General features: G+C 49.2%; 1 protein-coding gene across 8 annotated transcripts in view; it reads left to right on the forward strand.

Annotated features, from left to right (window-relative positions):
• The window catches only part of HIP1R (huntingtin interacting protein 1 related), a 36,967-nt gene that overhangs the window by 4,077 nt on the left and 10,515 nt on the right, over window positions 1-22,375 (forward strand). For 6 of the 8 annotated variants that reach the window (XM_054219550.1, XM_054219551.1, XM_054219552.1 and 3 more), the window contains 12 exons: window positions 568-656; window positions 1,597-1,697; window positions 2,285-3,031; window positions 6,872-7,049; window positions 7,676-7,807; window positions 19,025-19,088; window positions 19,517-19,659; window positions 20,005-20,061; window positions 20,323-20,403; window positions 20,524-20,600; window positions 20,908-20,969; window positions 22,103-22,243. In XM_054219550.1, the coding sequence (XP_054075525.1) occupies window positions 568-656; window positions 1,597-1,697; window positions 2,285-3,031; window positions 6,872-7,049; window positions 7,676-7,807; window positions 19,025-19,088; window positions 19,517-19,659; window positions 20,005-20,061; window positions 20,323-20,403; window positions 20,524-20,600; window positions 20,908-20,969; window positions 22,103-22,243 (1,872 nt within the window). Of the gene's footprint in view, window positions 1-567; window positions 657-1,596; window positions 1,698-2,284; window positions 3,032-6,871; window positions 7,050-7,675; window positions 7,808-13,736; window positions 13,899-19,024; window positions 19,089-19,516; window positions 19,660-20,004; window positions 20,062-20,322; window positions 20,404-20,523; window positions 20,601-20,907; window positions 20,970-22,102; window positions 22,244-22,375 lie in introns of those variants that run through there. The other 2 variants (XM_054219556.1, XM_054219558.1) reach the window with 2 other exon arrangements.

Genomic DNA, 22,375 nt, shown 5'->3' on the forward strand with positions numbered 1-22,375 from the left:
TAGAGAGAAACTCTTCTCTACTGCAGTGGATAGGAAAGGCAGGCTGATTGTTGCTGCAGGGTTCTGCAGACAGGCAATATACCTTGAAAGATTAGGTGGCCAAAGATGTCCTCTGCTGTGAGATTATTTACTTGCCTATGTCTTTTTATCTGCCATTACCTTTGCCAAATATTGATCCCACATCTCATTATTTTAAAACCAATAGTAATGGGAAGTATTTCCCAGCACTTCCCTGTACAAGGCATGAATTAGAATTAATTACGTAATTTCCTTTTCATGGAAGAATATTAACATGAAAAAGTAAACTAAATCAGTCAATGAAGAAGTATATTGCTGCTAGTAAAATAAAGCTAGTTGCTGGTGAAAAGTCCACGGAATATACTTGATCTCTTTAGTTTTCGTGTGGGTTTTGTGCTGTTTTTATTTGGAGGGGAAACAGATCCTGTTGGTTTTATGAAAATCCTTTTGGTTAGGTACCTGTTTCTACTGCTGCATATGCATTAACAAATGTGCTTGCTTTGTGTCTATTCACTTTAAATAATTTAAAAATTGTATGTTTTGAAACAGTTGAGAAATCAAATAGGAAGGATCAACTTCTTCAGTTTGCCAGGTCTAAACAAGCACGGACTGACACAGAACTATCAAGTTTGCGACAGGTACAACCCTAAATGTGTTCCTACTCTGAGATTATGAAGGCATTTTTCAATAACATCAGATCTGCATGGAACAGTATAAAAAAGTTAGATCTAGCTATTCTTAGTTAAGAAAAAAAAAATCAAGTTTGCTGTTTCTGCCTTGCTGGGATCCCTATAGAATGTGGGGGTTTTGGTTAATATTAAAAACCCATGGTATAAATCCTTGTATTTACATGTGCCTTTAGCCATTTTTTGTATAATATTTACTCAGTCCTCCGATGAGTAAACACCACCCTCATAGCAGTAAAGCGGGGGCAGCCTGTTGAGATAACAGTTTGTCGGTACGTGAGAGAGGGTGCTCGGCTCCAGCAGTCAGGTGAAAGGCAGTGGGAGTGGGGCGGGCCCAAGGTGAACTCGGGCAGGGTAAAAGGGGAATGGTGTGCTGAAAGATCTGTTTTTCAAGACAGACTTAAAACCAGTGTTTCCACCTGCACTCATTTGAGGTTCCCAAGGCATGTTCAATTTATTTATTTTTTATTGCAAATAATTGATCAGTGGGTTGTCTTCTACATTAACTTTACAAGAAATGCCTTGCAGTGAAAGCCAAATACCGTGATCATCATTCCATGTCCTGTAATTGTGTATAACTTTGAACAATGTAATAACAACATGTATTAAATAACAATATTGATATTGTATTTATGATTCGGTGTGGTTCCATTTTAGAAGACCACTACAGTCTTCTAATAGAAACACTGTTTAGTGCCGCAAAACATTATTTTCCTTAATACGTGCAGAGATGGCCCCGTAGATTTGGAATGCTTGACAATAGTTTGACTACAGGTATTGGTTTATAAAAATGTTGTGAGGATATTTTGGAAGATGGGCAATGTGTTAGGACCTGATGACAATGTTCTTGCACTCCAGACTTTCACTAATGCACATTACTATCTTTAAACAGATCTACGTAAAACAGCAGCGTGACTTGCAATTTCTTCATGTCAATTTGGAGAGCTCTCAAGAATTAAGGCAAAAGCATGAAAAGGCGTCACATGAAAGGAGGTAATCTTTTTTTTTTTCCCGTTTTTTTTTTTTTTTAGTAGTTTATTCTTGAAGAGAGGATTCGCTGTTCAGCCACAACTAACATCCTAAAAAAGGATGGTGTGTCAAGATGGCTTTGCTGGACTCAACCACAAACGACCACTGAAGTTGTCAGATACCTTCTTTTACTTGGTCAGGAGGTACCATGAGTATCCGTCACACAACAAGGCCAGACAGTTAATGAATTTTTAAAAAATGTTAATAGTCTGGTGATAGAAGTGTTAATCTGACCTGCTACTACTTTTGTTTAAAAATCAAAGTTTATATTGCTTTCAGATTAGGAAATTGGTGCACACCGTGGAGGTTCAGACGGAATCACCACACTACATAAAACATAAGGGAACTCTCAGATTAATTTTGGGAAGTAACAGCCAAATCTGGGCAGATCTCTGTCGGCTCTTGGCAGGACAAGCTGCCTATTGGTGTATGAACTACTGCAGAACCATGGCGAGAGCCTCTGGTTAATGTAGAGTTTTAATCTTGAGTACAGTTATGTATGCTCTTTAAATGCGGTATTTCTGACTGTTTTCTTTGTCGTGCCATTGTAGCATAGGTGTGGCATTCTCTGCCCCTGAAAGTAACAGCGAGACAGACACAGTTAGGACTGAGGGCACCCACGAGATATGTGAGGAGAGTGGAACTGCACAGGTTCCAAAAAGTAGGGTAAAAATCACCTCTGAGATGTGTGAAGTAGATAAAAGACTGTTACTGAATGCATCAGACTTGGAGGAAACTACCTCAGCGTACTTAAACCGGTGTCAAAAAGTTGTGAAAGTCTTGGCTGTCCTTACGGAAGAAGAAGAAAGGCGGGATGTTGCATCAAGCTCTGATGAGCTAGGCAGCAAAGTATTTTGTGAGGCAAACACAAGGCCATTGAGAAACAGCGAAATTTCTGAGGATGGAATGGAAAGCAGAGACCAACAAACCTTTGAGTCATCTTCACCTGAATGTGAGCATTGGCTTAATGTCAGTTCTGGTGTAGATTCACCAAGTACTTTGGTCCAGAACACCGTCACATCTGACAAAACTGATAATGAAAATAAAATCTGGGAAGAGAGAACTGGAATTCTGTTTGGCCAAAAAACCAGAGAGGCTTCTGCTGCGATTCACAAGTCTGAATCTGATTCCTGTAGTAGTAACAACTTCATCATAAAAAATGATGCATGGTGGGAGCCAGTATCAGATTCAGAATGGTTGAAGATTTTCCAACCCATGAAAGGAGATGGAAATATATGGCATGGAAAAGATTGCAGCTTCAAGAGTGCACGAGAGACGAAATGTGCCAGCTCAAAAAGGTTATGTCTTGTTACATTTAAGAAATAGATAGGTGCAAGCTGGAGTTATGTAGAAACTTGGGTGTACAAGCTTTCAATAATTTATGTTATCTTTAGTGATGTGTAAAGTAACTGCTGTTTTAAAAGTAGTCTACCAACTTGAAAAGTAGTAAATTTAAATAAGTTAAAATAGCTGTAAGGTATCATGATTCTATTTTTATGCATTTATTTTTTTGCATCTCTTAGCCCCAAGGGCTGCGTGGGCAGAAGAAGCTGTGATACCACATAACTTGCCAAATAAACTAATTGAGAAAAATGCAGACTTAAAAAATCTTACAATTTTTTGAAATCCCAGATGTTGCTTGTAAATCTGGTGGGTAAAATATGTTCCAACCAGAGTTGGACTTCTACAGTGATGTTTCTGTATGGCAAGAAACAAACCTAGATCTTGTGTGATGCTTTAGTGGCTGTGTTATTTCTGTTGAGAAATCACACAGTGGCTGGGCAGGAATGTAGGACACGGCTCTTCCGCACAGGCTGCTTTCCTCACTCAGGGCAAGAAAATGAGATGGCAAGATTTAAAGGACAGCAATCTGTCCACTCTCCAGTGCATCTTTGTTAGTGGGACTCTATCCCTGTGTTTATGTTGGGGGAGGAAAAGGACATGTGCAGATGAGCAGAATGAGGTTTCTAATGCTGAGAAGTGTCGGAAAAATACTCGGGTGTCTTAGTCGTATTGGAAGGTATCCGAGATAGAAAATGCTGCTTTGCATTTATAGATGTGGTTTTATGCCTGCACAAGCGAGGGCATTGAGAGCTGTGACTTTCTGTGGATTTGTTGTGTTGGTTCCGCTGTTTCCTTTCAAAAAATTGACTGAGTTACCAGCTCTATTTTAGAAGGATTTCTGAAGTTTTTTTCATAGCTGCCTTTTAGACAGAGAAGAGAAGGGGGAGTAGCTCTTCAGCTGGTAGTTTGACAAGTACAGTAAATGAACAGCTGTTTAAACCTGCTAAGAATTTTAGCCCGCAAGTCTGCCCAACGTCCAAACAAATTAAGGTTTTGGAATGGAAATATCCGATGTACAGATGCTTTCATTCTGTGCTGCTTTTAAACAAAAATATTATAGAAACTGTAGTGTATAGAAATTGTTACTGTAGGGGGACAGACCTGTTCAGAAACAAGGTGAATGGGCAGCCATTGAAAAAGAATGCTGTCCTGGCACATTCCCACGCAGCTTAGCTGAGCTTCACACTGTGTATGGGCTCTCTCTAGTTTCCACTGTCCATAAATCATTAAAAAGACTCCATTCCCTTACGTCTACCTTGAACTTTCTTATCTACTCCCCCAGCAGCACAAATGACACATTGCCATTCCTCCAAATCTCTTCTGAGGCTGAATCATGAAAACTGCTTTCACTTTTTTGTCTTGTCCTTAAGGGGATTTTAGGGGAGAAGGAACAAATTCAACCCAGGCAGTGCAGATAGAACTGATATCCTTCAGTACAGGAGGGCTGCTCTACCCATTTGGGATTTACTGCTGAGCTATCAGGTTTTCTTGATGCCCACATTTGGTCTTAGAAGCCCAGCTAATTGGGGATGATTGACTCAGTGCAAATCCTGGACTGTCTGCGCTGCAACCTCTGCAGACTCTCATTTGCCACTGAATAAATTCTCACCCCATAAATGGGAGGAAGGCAGTAGTATTGCAGTCCTCAGTGTGGGCTTCTTGTTAAGGCATTAATGGCAGAGACCGAACACAACATTCCTTCTGGGACTTGAATCTGGATCCTCCAGTTTTCCATTGCTGGCTTTGTAGTGCTGATGATGTATTTTGTGTGTAGGGAAGGGTGCTGGCACCTCCCTGTCAGCCCAGCAAATATTTTTGACATGAGTTCTTGAATTCTGGAACAGCCAACAAGAAGGCTATTAACGCAGTTGAATACCTTATCCAACTGCAAGAGTGATTGTGAAATACTGTAGTGCAGGAATCATTTCTGTGCGCTCTTGACTTAGTGACTTCATTTATGTTGGACCAACATTTGCTGCCTTTGGATTTTTATCTCAATTCTGGTTTTAAAGATGGAGCGTCAGCAGTTACTTGTTCAGTGTGCTTCTGCTGGACTAAGCCACCATTCCTTGAGCCTTTGGGTCTCCCTGCCTCAAAATCAAACTGTTTGGTTCCTCCCTTCCCTCCCAACCTGTGTGTTCTTCCAAACTGGCTGTGCTCATTGCATCTCCTCTCATCCCCTGTTCTAGGAAGCTACAGCCTGTTCCCTCATATCTCTCCAGGGCCTTTCCTTGTCAGAAGCTCACAAACACAAGCTTTTCTCGCTTAAAAGAAAGCCCGTTGTATCCCAGTGTTTTACAAGAGAAGTGAAATGAGACACAGACACTTCTGAGCTGGCATCTCTCACAAGGGCTTTTTCTTAGGTTGAAAGTCTTAAAATAAACCTTTTGGTAACAGTCTTGCCAGGTGGGGTATGTGTTGTATCTAAAGAATATTTAATGAAATGTTGTAAATTTGAAGATAGTATTTTCTTTAAAATATACGTGTTTTTTAATTATTTACCTGTTCCAGGCAGTGCTAGCACTGTGCTTCTGTTTTGTTCAGAAGTGTGAGGAATACAGAAATGTTCGATTCTGGGGAGATGGTCGCTCTTTTATTTACTTTTTAAAAACTGTATCAAGTGGAAATTAGCAGTTGAAAATGAACACTGCGTAGCTTGAAACTGCTGGCAGAAACCAGGGCGCGTCTTTGTACAAGCTGCAGAGAGCACTCAGTGTTGTGTGAAAACACAGCACACGGGACAGAGGGCTCAGCTAGGGTGCTGCTGGGCTCCTGTGCTGCTAGAGTAGATGATCAAATTAATTTCAAACATGCTACAGCTTGTATTATTTCTAGTCTTAATTTGTGATTAATTGGTGCTGGAGCTGAGGGAGGGATTTGGTACATTTTGATAAAATTGTGATTTAAGGAATTGAAATTGAGAACTGTTTCTCCCTAGGGTAGGCTATAATAAAGTTACCTTTTACTGTGGGAAAGGTGTAAGAGAAAAGTTTCAATCGTTTGACATGCATATTAAGGGCTGAAGACCTTTTGTATGAGGACAAGTGTGGGATGGCTGTGAGTCAGTGTTTGGTCAGTAATAACGTGCAGGGTATGATTTGTTGCTTTAACTGTCATTTAAATTGCTTTTCAGATATTCCTAAATACACTCAGATGTACCCAGTGATAAATTAATATTTTTGTTTTGCTTTAAAACCTAGGGGAAGATCGTGTGCTTCAACTCCACACTGAAGTGGTAGTCAGGCAGCTGAGTTTTCAGTTTAATCACAGTTTGCCTGAACAGCACTTTACTGTTTGCTGCTGTATTTAAAAATAAATAAAATAAAGCCTCTTTGGGAGAGCTCTCCTGTGATCTCTGAAGTGAGATGATGACTTTAAAAGACTGTGAAATTCCCTTGAAAAATACACCTACAAATATTAGGTTGCCTAATGGTTGATTAAAAAAAGAAAAAGGGAGTAGGGTATGAGAGAAGAAAGAGTACGAGAGTATTGGGAGGAACTAAATATTGCCTTTTGTGTGCTCTTTACAAGGTTAAATAGACACTGAAGCACATGGTAATGTGTCTGTTCTTGAAACTGGTTGAATGTCAAACTGTGGTCCTCAGAGGATGAAACTGATCTAATGAAGCTGTTAAACATGGGCGCCGCTCTGAGGAAAAGAGTAATCTCACATGCTTGATGGTTTTCTTGGCTCAGGGTCCATAATTATTTATGTTGTCCCATGATTTTCCTTTGAAAGTTTAAAAAGAATGGTGATACTGTTTCTGGCAATGTCTTTTTTTTTTTTTTAATAGTGAAGAAAACGTGGATCTGAATTCTTTTCACATGGGTTCTCCCTGTTTGACATCCACCCAGAAAGGAGACAGGCCTCAAAGATGTGAGAAATTCTCTGATGAAGACTTCCCTCTGGAGATCAATGACCTTTCAGTGACTAAGACGACAAATCGATGCTGCAGTGCTACCATTGACCAAGTCAGTATTTTATTGCAGAATGTATTTCATTAATTTTTAAGGCGGAATTGTGAGTGATGGTAGGAAAGCAAATGTCTGCTGGCGTGGAAGAATTAGGAACTTGAATTACGAGACAGCAGGTTTAAAGCAAAGGTGGTAAATTATTTTTTCAAAATAATTCCTTCTTGTCTCAATATGTCTGGGACAGCATAAGTGAGTTAAAAAACAATGACAGACTTTAGAATAATGGATGCTGGCTGATACATGTTAATTCCAGTAAAGCAGAATATCTGACTACTCTTGGACATAGTTATTAGAAGCTATTGGACACTGTTTCTTTTTTGTTCTGCCTGGTTTTCCCTCTTTCTCATGCCTTTTTTCATTCTCCCCTTTATCACTGAAGTACTGCTGTTGTGTGTGCTATGTACACGCGCACGTGAAGATCTGTTAAAAAGCTGACACTAGGAGACATATCTGTGTTTATTGGAAATATCAGCAGTTAGACAGAGTCTGGAGCAGTGTTATGTAGTAGTATTTTGAACTAAGACATTTCAAAATGAAAGTGATGATTCTTGGTATGTTATAATCCTTTGACATGTTCCAAAAGGATAATTTTGTAACTTTGGCTCACTTTCTGTCTCCTCCAGGGTACCAGTTCCCCCGTAAGTAAGCTGCAGCAGGCGTTGGCCGAGTCTCGACAGATGGTTGCTGATCTGGAGCTTAGCACTCTCCTCCACGCAAGCCCCCGCTGCAGTCCTAACAGCAGCAGCATTAATACGGTATATATTACTCCCCTATGACTAGATTTAGATGGCCGGGAAGAGTGATTGGTAACATTCTTTCCCTTATACTTGACTTGTGCTGCGACGTTATAAATATCCTCCTCACACTTTGCCAAAGAGAAAATTCCTGCATACCTTAGCATGAAGTACTTGAGATTTTTTTATAGGATTCTTTATGGCTTCTCAAGGTCATGACAGGATTTGACTTTTGCATGTGTCTTAACAGATGGAAGGAAGAAGTCATTTTGGAGCAAGCTGTAGGAGGTCTAGAAAAAAGCGAGCACAAGTATGACTTAGATTCAGGACTGGTTTATTACACTGCGTATAGTTGTGGAAAGGAGGACAGTATAGGAAATAGGTGATATATAGAATAGTTTTGTATGTAATTGGAACCGGATTCCCAGCTTAAATAGGTTTTGTGGGTTAATAGTTTTCATTTCTTCATTGTGGAGTCAAAGAACTTACTCAATGGTCAAAGAAAATAACCTGTATGTAGCTGTCCTGGCAATTTATTTTATGAGCATGAACGCTGATAGGGAGTTTCTGCCTTGACTATGTGGGCAATAGGAGTAATTGGAGAAGGGTCACTTGTTTGTTTTCATAAATATCCTTAAGAATTTCTACCTTGTTTGACAAGGAGATTATAGCACTTGTCACTAGAAATGAGTAAACTTGTGCTGATATGTATCACAAAGGGAGAATTTAGACTTTTGTTTTTAAAACATACTCCTAATGAGAAGGCTGCACGCTGAAACCTCAGCTTTCTCCTGAAAGGTATTAACCTCTCTAAAAAAGGTTGCACTCCTTATATCCTTAGATGAACTTGACCAGAGCAATGGTACTGTAACAGACAAAGCAATTTTGATAACATTCAGAGCCATGAAACCTTAGCTGTGCTAGGACTGACCGACAGAGTATAAAGGTTGTGTGCCAGCATTTGCATAAACTGAAAGGATATTTTGTTCAGAAATTCATCTGCAGGATTTCATTCAGCGTGAAAGACAGCAGCAGTGTAGTCTTTTGCAAAAAAGACTGTCTTGTAGGAGGGATTCCTGAAAAGCTCTCTAGAAAACAGTGGTTGCTTGTGGCTCTTGCCCAGCCCCATCAGCTGTCTGGCTCCTGCTTACTGGTTGGCACGTCACAGCTTGGCTAAACCGGCCGTCCTTTAGTAGCGAGCGTGACTCTGCTTTATAACCTGATACTGCATTTTTGAGCTTGGAAACTGGCTTCTCATTCTGAATGGTTGCTTTAGTGGGTAGAAAATAAAGCAGGCTCGTGTTTACTGGCGGGGGTAGCTTCTGAACCACATCTGTAGAACTTTGATCTACTTTCAGAGCGGTTCTGGGTAAAGACTTGTCAAGCATGTTTTAATTAATCTATATGGGCCAACTAATCTGTGCTTAAAACCAGATTTACCTGAGGCTGTTTTAAACTGCGCTTTAAAACATAATATATATCAAATATAACCCTTAGAATTTAATCAGTATTTGTGCCTGTTAGATTCTGTGCTCTGCTTGGGGGAGGGAGGAGAAGAGGGAATTAAAAACTGTATCGTTGCTGTTCACCAGTTTGAACCTGGCAGCTCTGTAATTTTTATTATGTGAGTTCTTTGATTTCTACATAGTGTTTTTGCGTTACAATGTAGACAGCAGAACTTGCAGAAGCTCTTCACAGAACCCAGTTATCTGCTGCAGAAGAAAGAGGTGCTAAGCTTACATTCTCTTCTCTATGATGTTGCGTGAGTATGAAGGTGTTTTCAACTTGACTTTTTTGTTGTTGTTGGGTTTTTTTTTTGTTTCCCTCTTTATAAATGCACCTGCATTATTAATACAAGTTTGGGACTTCTGATATGAGTCTGGCACAAGATTCTAAGTGCACTGCTCAGAATGCATTTCCAGTAAAACTCTTGTGAGTACTGTAACGGCAAACAGATATTAAGGCAGCAAGTAATTCCTTTAGTCAAATAATTAAACTTTTCTCAAGCGTATTCCTCATCCTGTGGGCAGTCAGATCTCGCAGCCCCATTCCTGAGTACCTGCACACTGCTTATTGTAGTTAAAATCCTTCTGTGTGTTACAGATAACAGGATCAAGGATATGAACATTGTTGAATAAGAGACTGGGAAGTGTTTTTCAGTGCCACGGCCAAGGGCCGTTGTAGCATATTGTTCCTGGGCTCAGAGCTCCAAAAGTAGAACGTATTGAATAGAGCTGTGTCAGAATATAAAAAAGCAGCCTTGCCCGTAGCAGATTGTTTTTTCTTTTTGAATCAGGAAATTTCTCATTCTCTGATTGTTCTTCTAATGTGAATTGGATGCTTGTAATAGGCACCATGTTGTCTGGTTCTGAGGACAAGAGAGTAACCAGATATGGTTAAAATACCAAATGCTACATGAAACTGAAAAAAACCTAGCAACAATGGGGGGGAAATCGGCAAAAAAAGAAAGATTCCAAATGCTGCCACAACCCAAGCACATGTCTGCAAAGGGAAGTTACTACACAGCAAGCTGGAGTGTGAAGCTGTGTGGCGCTGGATTTCTCGTACTGGTCGACTTGGATCCAGCGGAGAGCTGGTGCTCACTTCTTTCTCGGTGTGTTGGAACAGCAGTCCCTGAACCGTTTCTCCCCTCTGGAGCTAAACCCTCCATGCCCCTGGGGAGCGGTGGTGGTTTGTAGCACCCTCGTGTTCTGCTGTTTCTGCATTAGGTATGGAGACACTAAGTCTTCTTTCAAAATAAGTTGGGTCTGCTTAGTGCACGCTAATGGGGCTCCCGTAGGAAATGGATGCTGAGTAGCTGGAATGCCGTACCTTACTCTGCTGTAATGTTCCTATGGAGACATCTCTTCTTTTCCTAAAAAGAGCCCTAAGGTAAAAGAAGTTGGAGGTTTTATAGATCGAAACCAGCACCGTGACTTGCATCCTGACCTGAAACTACTGATGTTAAAAAGTTTCAGGAGCAAATCCCCAAAATTGCTGAGCACCATGCTGATACAGCAAAGCGGTAAGCGTACGCTTAGCCTACAGAAATAATCTCATTTGCTTCAAGTGAGAAAGAACCGGTGGAACTAATGTGCCCACAATTCACGGTAGATCCATGGCAAGAATTAGTGACTGTGCAAGTCACTGGCTGCTGCAGAATTGTTATTTTCTTCATTTATTAAAAGGCACCAAATCACTGTGATCAGTTAAATCCAAAGCAGCTTTTTCAGATTTGAGAGCAGGTCCAGAAATAACTAAAGATTTGTGCGACTTCATATAGAGAAGTGATTGAATTGTTTTGGGTCGGCTTTGTGTTTGTTTTAAATCGCTTTGAAATCGGTTGAGGGCAGGTGCACTCATAAACATTAGGTTAATTTCCTAACGAGCTGACAGTGATTTAGCCATTTTCATCAGTCGGTTGTTTTTCCTTCAGAGAGATTGGGTGGGGAAGAGTTGAAGAGCAAGGGAGAAAAGCAATGAGTAAAAGGATATATTCGGGTTTGGACACACTAGCATGTGCCACTGCTCGTAAACTGTGACTCAGGGGCTGGCCGAGGGCACAAAGATCACTCCTAGTTGCAAAACAAACTGGAAAGGATTTATTTCCTAACGCTGCAGTGGTGTCCCTGAGACACTTGTCTTTCTCTGAAGTGCTTTGTTCACCTTTCTCCTCTTTATGTTTTTATTCTGTGTTTTCATTGTCTGCAGTGTGAAAATTTATATAGTCGATTGACATACACGTGATTGCGTCATATATTTTAGAGGAAATGCTCCCGCATTGTAATAAAAATCTTTACTTTTCTGCAGTGGGTGAAGAAGTTTCCAATATAGAATTAATTTTGAGAACTGAAGATCATCAACCCGTCAGCTACAATGGAAAGTTACCTGATTTTTTTCCATGGTTCTGTGAGTGTTTGAAAGACTTTAAAGTGGCGAAAAGATGTGACTATGCAGGAATATATTTTATCTGGAAATAAAACACAGAATTATGCCAAGATTAACAAAGCTATTTTTATATCTGAGAGCTCAGGTTAAATACTAGCTTGTTTTTTAAGACTCTTAAGTGTGTAATTGTTACGACATAGGAACTATTTTTCTTACCTTTTTTTTATGGTGGCTCAGAAATATTTATAGAGTATGACACAGCCAAGCATTCTCTTTTTTTTTGTTAGTTTATTGTTTTTGTTCTGGACTTCTTGCCGTGTAGAGAGAGATGAATAATGTTTATAGGAAGTTCCCAATTAGTGTCGTAACCAGGAACTGCCTCCTACATTGTGGAAAGCGGAGGGCTGTCACCCGAAGGATGGGCAAAACAACTCTTCCCCCGGCAGGAGCCATTTATTCTAACAAAAGATCAGGTGTGTGTATGGGCTCTGTTAGCGCTGTATGGCAGCGGCCAAGCACAACTCTTTTTAGCATTTAAACTGGTTTTATCTTTGACTGTTGGGCAAGACATGTTCCATTATCACCATTTGAACTTATTTTTTAACAAAAAGATCAAATAAGCCAATAAAGGTGATCCCTTTGCGGTATCTTCCTTGCCTATTTAACGCTGCCAGAGACAGGAGTGGGCCCCGGGGTGGCATGGGGCGGGTGAGTGGTTCGGGCCACCCGTGCCAGTTCCACATCACCGAGCGCTGTGCCAGCCCTTTTCCTGTGTGGGGGCAGCTCAGGGCTGGGAGTCTCTCCCTCTGTCCACTGCCACGAGTTCATTGCAGTGAAATAGAACACTCACACCATGTTTTCCCCTTGTTAACTCTTTCATATAATTTTCCGCTTTCTCTTTAATTACCTAAATGACAGCCTGCTTTCCTTCGTGTACTAATGGCCTCAAAATTAGTTGACCAATTCTGATCGTAGCTGCTATCCTCCAAACTCTTTCCCTCCCCGCCCGCAAGCATTACCCACAGAGGGAATCTCTGCTCCTCAGTTTTTTTCCCCAGTTTCCGCAAGCCTTTAAAGCCCATTTGATTCCTCTGTCTGCAGAGAAACTTTTCAGGCTCCATCCCCAAAATCCGCTGCTAAGCATTGTCACAGGCAAAAATTCCCCAAAAAAAGCCACCCATAGCACTACCACGATGCTCACCCCGAAGCTGTCCAGCAACTACACCCTATGTCAAACCCCAGAGAAAACGGTGCAGCTTCCCAGCGGGAGCTGTGCTTTCCAGTTTAAATGTGGTTAGTGTCAATGGATGAACGCGCCGAACCCCCTTGTGAACATAAAGTGCTCCACTGATGGCCTCGAAATCAATAGGGAAAACTGAGCTCCAGCGATACAGCAAGGATCCGCAGAGCCCTCGGATTTTGTGCCGGGGCTGCCCTGGATTTGTGGAATGGGCAGAAGGGGAATATTCCGGTGCTAAGTGACTTACAAACCGACTGTGTTGTCTGCAGCGCTGTGAGGCTTGTATCGAAACTCAAGACGCGTCAAACTCGGATGCCTTATTTCTGTAAGCATTGGGAATACTCCAGGGAGCGCCTTTGCTATTGTATTCCCGTACTGAGTTATTATTAAAGAAAACAAAGCTGCTGTTCAGCCAGGGCCTGCGTTCCGCAGGGGTGGGTGCTCTCCCTGCGGCTTGACTCTTCTAAAGGAAAGGCGGAGAAGTGGGTAGTAATGAAGCCCCGAGCCTCTTAAACGCGTCGTGTCTGTGTTTGCGGGGTTTATTTGGAGGGTGGGCAGGTTGTGCCGTTGGAAACGGGAGGTAGCGCAGGAGCGGGGACCGTGTGGTGGAGCGGGAGGGACAAGCCCCTGTGTCACCTTTCCTGGTGGTGACGCCCAGATGCTCATGGGCTGGGGGGGGCCCTCGGTGCCCGCTGCGGCGGGGGCGCCTCGGCCGTTCCCCGCCGGGCCGTGGCTGCTCCCACCTGCCCGGGGCCGGGCGCGGCCGCCAGGGGCGCCCTTGTGCGCGGGGGGGGGGCGGCGCGGCGCAGTGCGCGGCCGGGCGGGGCGGCGGGCGGCGCCGGTCGCTGCCTGCCCGGTGCGCGGTGCGCGGAGCCCGGTGCGCGGCCCGCCATGAACAGCATCAAGAGCGTTCCGGCGCGGGTGCTGAGCCGCCGCGGCGGGCACAGCCTGGAGGCGGAGCGGGAGCAGTTCGACAAGAGCCAGGCAAGGGCGGCGGAAGGGGGCGGCGGTGCCTCGGTACCGGCTCCGCTTCCCGGTACCGGCTCGGGGCTGCGGGACCGGCCCGCTCCGGCATCGCCTCGGGGCGCGCCGATCGCGGGGGTTTCTCGGGGGATGGGGGGGCGGGTCCCAGCTGGGCTCCGGGGACCCCCCAGTGGGGCGGCGCGGCCGCCGTCCGTCCGTCCGTCCGTCCGTCCGCTCTCCCGTCCGTCCGTCCCCGCTGCCGGCGCGGCGAACGCTCCCCCGCCTGCCCCACCGCTTCCTCCCGCCGTCCCCCCGGGACGGTTCCGTGGGGGCACCGGCTCGTCCCACCGCCCCCGGGCCGAGCACCGGGGCCGGGTCCCCGGCGGGCGGCAGACCCCCGGGCAGGCGGTGTGTCCCGTCCACCCCCCCATTCCCCTCCCCTCCCCCGCGCCCCCCCGGGCCTTATCGGCAGGTAAACACGGCCCTGAGCAAACAGGGAAAGTTTTATGGCCCCGGCCGTGCCGGCGGGAGCGCGGCCGAGCCCGGGGGCCGCCGTAGGCAAGAGCCCGGTGCCGCCCCGCGGTGCCCACCGCACCGGTAACGCGCATCTCTGCATCCCTGCCGTGACCCCCGGTACCGGCCCCAGTCCCGGCCCCGCGGCTGCGTGGGCGTCCCCGACAACCCCGGGGGCTGCTTGGATGTGTCCTCCCCCGCGGCTCTGGGTCACACGTGGGGTCTCCCCGCGGGGGTCGGGGTGCTCGGTCCCGGAGAGGGAGGGCAGAATGAAAAGAAAGGCCAAATCATTCATGCCCCGCCGTGTCGGGCTTGGACAGGGGTGTCTGCAGCCCTCCCTGCGGCCCCCGCGGAGTGGGCAATGCTCGGGCGCGATGGGGCTGGCGTGTGGCTCGTGGGAAATTAATGACTCCAACAGCGTCAGTGGGGATGAACGGAGGGACGGGCTCGCCCGCTGCCCCGGCAAAAATAATAGTGCCCTCCCGGCACCCATCCTCTGACCCCTCTGATTTCACAGGCTGCAAATTCCTTGGAGTTGTTTTTCCCCATGTCTTTGCTGGTCCTTCCCCGGCGGCTGGGCTGGTTCGGCCCCGGAGAGTGCCAGCGAAGGCAGGTGACGATTTCGGGCCTTGTAGGGTCACGGTGCCGCTTGGCCGCACTGGGTAGGAAATGGAGCTTGTTGGGTTTGGGGAGCAACACAAGAAAACCGGCAATTCCGGTTCCTTCTGGACGTGTCTCCTTCAATCATTCCCGCTGGGCACTGCTGATAAATAATCACGGCAGCCGTGCTGCCTCGTGCGCTGAAGGGCAGCCTGTGCCGGCTGGGCAGGAGCGCGTCCTTCCTCCCTCCCTCCTGCCCTTCCATGGCATTTTGGGCTTTTTGGTGGGATTTGTGCCCCACACGGGTGCGACTTCACTCCTGGCCGCAGGGATGCCTTGGGCAGAGCCATGTGCAGGCGAGCGGGGGACCACTCTCTTAGGGCTAAACCTGGGGCTCACTGGCTGATGGTCACATCCACCACCCAGAACTGACCTTTTTTTCCATCAACTGCGGAAAACTGCCCTAAAAGAGCTTTATCCTAACGTGGTTTCCCATATCAGTGCTTCGGGTGAGAGCAAAACTGTTCCAATGTCAGTACTTGGGTATTGATTTGCCTTTTACGTCTAATTATAGCCACTGCAGAGACGGCCGCTGGTTGCCTTTGTATCACGGGGACACCGGTGGCACGTCCCCTCCGTGTGCCTTCGCGGGCCGAGGATTTCACACCACCTGGAGAACGATGCTGTCAAAACCGAGCGCCCCATCTCCTTTCCCCCTGCGAAGGCCGGGGCGATGCCCGTGGGTGCGGATGGGGGTTGCTGGCGCTGGTGTGATCCCAGGTGCTCATGGGTGACGTGAAGGTCACCTGCGTTCCCTGAAAATGCTTTTTGAGGGCTTGTGTTGGGGTGATGCAGACGTCCCCCTCGGAGCGGCCGTGCGTGGGAGGTAGGAAGCCACCGTACCACTGCGGGCACTCGCTTTGCAAGGAGGCAAAACTTGCCCTTTTCTGCAGCCCGTTTTTGCTTTTCTTAAACAAGAAGGTTAAAAATCCAACAAGCTCTGGAGCCGCCAGGAATACAGTGTGCGTGACTGCCCGGCGGTGCTTTGTTGGTGTAATTTGGGAAGGAGAAGCGTTAGGAAGGGAACTCCGGAGCAGCCGTTTGCAGTTCAGCTGATCCAGCAGCCCTTGTGCTGCCCGGCTGGGGAGGTTTCCAGCTCGATGTCCTGCTGCCAAAAAATCTCTCCCTGCCGTGGCGTCGCGCCGGGACCCGGCATCCACCTGCTGGGTGGGGATTGCGGCCCCGCGGGATGCCGGGGCTTCGGGGAGCCGTGGGCGGGGAGGATCGCGCCGTAATTAAAAGCAGCCTGGAAAGAAAGGGTGGATGTAAACTGCGCTCCTTCATTTGGGCGCTTTGATCCCGGCTTTAGTCACCGGCTTGGTACGTGAGGGCTGTGAGTAAGGCATTTGGGCTGCACCCATGTGGGCTCCCGTGGCCGGGCAGGTTTTGGGGTTCGGACCCCCCCCAGCAGCTGCGCCGCTCCCCGGCAGCGATGGGGAACCATCCGCAGGTGGCATGAAGGTTTTGGCCAGGCTGGTTGCGTGTCTGCAGTGACAACTGGGACCTGCCCATCTCTAGATGTGCCCATGATGCCCAAGAGGCTGGGTCAAGGGTGAGTCTCCCTATTTCAGAGCCGTCCTCTATGGCCCGGCTTTGGTGGGCAGCCGCAGGGACATCCTGAAGGCGTGTGTGACCCCGGCTGCAGCATCGCCCCATGCTCGTCTCTGGTCCCACCATCCCCTTTTTGGGGACCTCCTGGCCAGCCCGGGGTTTGGAACCAGCAAAAGCACACCTGAGCTGGCAGCCCCGAGGGATTGGCATCGGTTCGGTGCCACCGTGGTTTATTCGGGACCACGTTGGACACGGCGTCTCCATCACAGCAGTGCTGCGGGGGGGGCTGGGGGCTGTCCCTGCGCGGGTCCGCTCCTCTGTGCTGGATGTAAAATGGCCCAGGTGAAACCTCTGCGCTGAATCACCGAGGATGAAACCGGCCTCTCCGGCAGCTCCCGGGCTGAATTTTGGCTGGTTGGGCTGGAAATGAGATTATGGGTAATAAACGCAATAAAACCACCCGCACCAGTGGGAATTACAGCCTGGTTTTGGGATGGGCCAGCTGGGTCCCAGCCCTATCCCCGTCCTGCCGGGCAGCACCAGGCGGCCGAGCTCCTGTCCCTGGGGACGTGGGATGGTGTTTCCATTCCCAGGGGTCTGCCCTGGTCTCAACGCCTCCTCCCGACCCCGTGGCGCTTGAGGCTGAGCCCAGCTCCTGCCGATGGGGTGGGACCAGGTGGTGGGTTGGGATGAGGACATCGTGCTGCTCACGCACGCGGTGGGCGGCCAAAATCCAGGTTTGGGAGATGTGTCTGCCCTACTGCCCCCCGTGCAAAGCTCCTCAATAAGGTGCAATAACCCCTTTAGCAGCTCTTAGCTTAGTTTTCAAGCCCTGCCTTGCAAAACCGACGGCTTGTCGCTCTCCGACACATGATAAACCTTGCTTTCTATCCATAAACCTTGCTTTCTGTCAATAAACCATCGCTTTGGTGTCGTACCGGGAGGTGCCCGCAGCCCTGAGGAGCACGTCTCACCAGCCAAGCCAGGGTCGAGGGCGCAGCCTCTCCGCCGGCTCCAGCCTTTCGGGGGGCCGCGGAGGTGCCGGGTGCTTTGGGAGTGGCGGCTGCGCTGTTCCCGGGCACTCCAGGCTCATTAACCTTCGGGGATAAGAGGATTACAGCAAGTCACCGGCTTAACTCCGCTGCTGCTTTACGGCCCCACATGGCGGGGTGACGCCGGGGCTTCCCCGGTGAGGGAAAGGCAAAACCAGCACATCTTTTCCCAGCACCTAGGCTCAGCGTTTCAGGGCTGGCTCCCTTTTTGGGACGCACTTGGGGTGTTTTTGCCACTGTAGTGCCTGGCTCACAGGCGCAGCTGTTTTAGGCTCATTTGGGGTGGATTCGGTGCATCGGCACCTTTGGCATCGCCCCTTTGGCAGGGCGTCGGATTCCTCCTGCATAAGTCAGGAGCACTCGATAACCCGGCGTCGGGTTCCTCCTCCGTCAGGAAAGCGCCTCGATTCGGGGGCGTCCCCTGGACCAGCGGCCGTGTCGAAGCAGGTGCTTTCCCCAGGAGGGGAGATAAGAATTTTTGTAAGGTTTCACGGCTTGTGGGGCTGCAGGGAGGGACCAGGTTTCTCTTCCGGCATGAGCGCCGGCGGCGGGGCCGCTTCCTGCCTTCCCAGCTGGGACCATGTTCCTCCGCTGGTGACCGAGGGCTCAAACACACAGGCACAGCCTGAGAGTTCGTGCGGGGGCAAAGCAGCTCAGTTGAGTCTGCAGGGGCCCGGCGAGGAGGAGGAGGAGAAGGAGGACCCTCATCGATCACAGCAGCTCCGTTTTACAGCCTGTCATCGCGCAAAAAGATGCAGCTGACCCCCGTCTGGGGTCGTCTTCTGGAATAAACCCATAATTTAGTGCGCTGTGATCAAATACGTTAAAATGTAGATAATCCTCATGTGATAATCACGCTGCTCTGGATTTTTGCTCCATCAACATGGGCATCGCGGCTGCCGCTCCCTTCTTGCTTGGGGGCTGCGTTTTCCCCACGTGCTGTTTGCGTGCAGCAGCGCTGCTAAAAAAAAAACCCACCACCCCCGGGTTCAAAGGCTCCTTGTGCTTAGACAAACAACCCTGGAATTTGGCATCTCGCTGTCGTGCTTTTAACGTTCCCCGGGCACGCCGCTGAGTTCAGGCTGCAAAAATGCAAAAATTTGTTTCCTGGGATGGGGGACAAGGGGGAGCACCAGTGGCGCAGTTGGTAGTGGCCTGGCTCCGACCGATTGCACTGGGAACGGGGGGTTTTAAAGGGCCACTTTGCGGATAAAAAAAGCCTATTTTGATGTATCACAAATGGCTTTGAGGTGACAAATGTGTTATAAAACTCAGGGTATTCCCCAAAAGCACCAGCGCTTTGGGGGAGGGGGCAGGGTAGTGGTGAGGGTCATGCTGTGTCCTGACAGCCACTCTCTCCTTCTCTTGCAGGCCATCAGCATCAGCAAAGCCATAAATACGCAAGAAGCACCAGTGAAGGAGAAACATGCCCGCCGTATCCTTTCCCTCGCCTCGCCTGGATGGCGCGGAGGAGATCCAGTGCCAGGGCAGGAGGGTTTCACCCCGCGGGGCTGGAGCCACGGGAGGTTTGGGAGATGGCAGACCCATGCAGAGCTTGGCTGGGGGATGATTTCTTGTAGGTTCATCCATCGGTGAAACTACAAAGAAGGGCAGCGCAGTAAAATTGCATTTCTTTGGCAAGAAAATGCAAAGGGCCCCAGTGTGCCCTGCGGCAAGGGAAGGTGCACCAGAAAAAAATAAACGGGGGTTTTCTCTGTGGGTGCAGCATTGCGCCCGTCATCTCTGTGCCTGCAGTACGCGCGGTGTGTGTCCCCTTTTTAATGAAGGTTGAACGGGGATAGTCCCCAACCCCACCCGTCCCCTGCTCCCATGTGTGTCTGGTTGGCCTTGACCAGGGGGAAGGGATCATTCTGGGGACGCACCACGAGAAGGGAGCGTTCACCTTCTGGTCCTACGCCATCGGGCTGCCCCTGCCCAGCAGCGCCATCCTCAGCTGGAAGTTCTGCCACGTCTTGCACAAGGTCCTGCGCGATGGCCACCCCAACGTGAGTGTCCCCTCCAAAATGTCCCTCCTGCATTGCTGGCGGGGAGTAGTTTTTGGCTGTTGCCGACGTCCCTCTGTGCAGAGGGTGGGTTGTCTTCCCTGCCCCGGCTGCCTTTCCCAGGCCGTGGGGCTGTGAAGCACTCTGTTATGTCGCATCTTTGAAACGTCCCTGTGCAAAGCCCTGACCTCTGGTCACCGTCGAAGAGCTTGAATTTCTTCTCCCAAAGCTGGAGTGGTGTACAGGGCCGGATCCGTCCCCTTCTCCAGCTTCAGGGCAGACAGGTGGGCACTCACCCACCTCCGTGCTGGCCCCACCAAGCTGCATCCCTCTGGTTTTTGTCCCCAGGTCCTCCAGGACTGCCAGAGGTACCGCAGCAACATCCGAGAGACGGGGGACCTGTGGGTGAGTGGGGCAAAGCAGAGGTTTGTGCCTTCCTGGGGGCTTCGGGGTGGGTCCTGAAAGGCATCGTGGGCACGGGGAGGGCAAAGCACCCCCTGAAATAGCCCATTGCCCCTGACTCTGCTGGGTGATGGTTACGCATATGGTGAAGGGCAAGAGGGCGAGAGCCGTAGGGCTGGCGCAGGTTCGCTGGCGTGCACAGGCTCTGCCGGATCTGGTCACATCGCTCCGGATTCGCCACGTTTACCCTTGTGTCTCTGGCAGGGCCATTTGCACGACAGGTACGGGCAGCTGGTGAGCATCTACACGCGGCTTCTCCTCACCAAGATCTCTTTCCACGTCAAGGTGAGAGACTCCGCTGCCTTCGCAGCCTGCCATGCTGGGGTACAGGGCTTCACCGGGGGTTGTGTCACATCAGCAAGGACATTAGCAGCAACTGCCGTTTCTTTTTTTCTTTTTACACAGCATCCTGAGTTCCCCCCAGGCCTTGAAGTGTCAGATGAAGTGCTGGAGAAGACCGCGGGGACGGACGTGAACAACATGTGAGTGTCCCGGCAGGAGCAAAGCACCCGGTGCGTGGTTGCCGGCTCCGTGCCCCCCCGGGTGGCAGCAGCCTGCTGACGAAGCGGCTGGTGCTCAGGCCGGCCGTCGGTGTTTTATAAATTGGTTGGATGGTGCCCGATTCCTCCTGCAGCTGCAGAGTGGCGAGGAGCATAAATACAGGGAGAAAACCCACCAAATTCTTGTCAATCTGAGCGCTTGCCTGCGCAGGGACATGGAGGAAACATGAGCAGCTGGAGCAAGGATGTCTCTGCCGCCAGGTGACGGGGTTTTGGTTTTTTTTGGCAGCTTCCAGCTGACGGTCGAGCTGTTTGACTACCTGGACTGCGAGCTGAAGCTGTCAGAGTCAGGTGAGGAGGCGGCATGTCCCTCCCGCTCGCCCCGGGGCTCTTGAGCAATAGTTTCGCTCTTTGGTCGGGAATGGAGTTCTGCCTGGGGAGGCTGAGGTCAGAGGCTCAGGTCCTTCCTCCTCCTCCGATGAGATTCCTGATGTCGTTTCTCAGCTGGATTCCCCTGGCGGTGCTCTGTAGAGGCAGTGGTAGGAAAATACTTAAGGAATGTAGCTGGTTTTAGTCCACCTGAGCAGAGCGTTGTTTTCTGAGTGGTGCTGCTCTGAAATATGTTTTTATTTCTTTTTGGTACAACCATGTTAATCGTATGCATTACCCAAATCCTTTCTGCCCCCCCTGAAGCAGCGGATGGGGCTGTACCTCTTGTCTAAATACTCATTTCCCCTTGTTGAAATACCCCCAGGGAGGGCTGGAGGCCCCTGCCCGTGTTTGCTTCCCTCACCTCCTTCTCCAGGAATTTTAGATGGCTTAGAAATACAGTGGTTTCTTCCTCCGTGGCGAGTCAGGAACACGGAGCTGCCCTGGAAAACAGGGCACAGCAGGAGAGACCATGCTCCCGGCTCCCGTCAGCCTCCCGCTTCTCCTCCTGACCCAGTTATACAGAGAATTTATATTCATAAATACTTTAAAGCTGAGTGGGGAAGAAGGCAGCGTGGATATGCTGGCTGGATTTCTGCCAAGGGAAGAGATCCATTTCCGAGCCGGAGCAGGCGAGGCTGTGGTGCCGGAGGGCCTGTCCCCTGCCCTGGGATCCTCTCCCAGCTCCTTCCACGATTAAATAGAGCAGAGCAAAACCCCTCGACTTCCCTGTCTGCGTCGTGCAGCGGCAGCTCCCGAGGGCAGCCGTACTGCCTTTGCATCATCCTAGGGGTAAATCCCTCCTTTTTGGGGTCGGGGTATCGGGGGCAGAGCTGAGCACCCCTGCCCTCTGCCACCACGCTCCCGTTGGCTGTTTCTCTTGAACGGAGGGGGGTTGTTCCCAGCTCAGTGGGACAGGACGGGCCGCAACCCCGGCATTTACCCCGTGTCCTGGCAAAGCCACATCCGTCGTGGTTAATGATCAAGCCGAGTCGCCCGGAGCGGGACAGCTCTGCAAACACAGCGCCGGCGCCTCACCGCGCTCAACCCTTCAGTTTTCAGGCAGTTGAACACCTCGATGGCGGTCTCGCAGATGTCGGCGGTGCAGTGCCGCCTGGCCCCCCTCATCCAGGTCATCCAGGACTGCAGCCACCTCTACCACTACGCCGTCAAGTTAATGTTCAAGCTGCACTCCTGTGAGTCCCTGGGGATGTGCCCCGCGCTGGTCTTTTCCCGGGTGAGGCTTTTGGCTGGATTTGGGGATGAGGCTTGTGTGGATGGAGACATCCATCGCCATGTTGCCGTATCCCAGCCGGGCTCTAAGCACC

Source organism: Rissa tridactyla, chromosome 13 (assembly GCF_028500815.1).
Source record: "Rissa tridactyla isolate bRisTri1 chromosome 13, bRisTri1.patW.cur.20221130, whole genome shotgun sequence".
In the NCBI taxonomy this organism is placed as follows: Eukaryota; Metazoa; Chordata; class Aves; order Charadriiformes; family Laridae; genus Rissa; species Rissa tridactyla.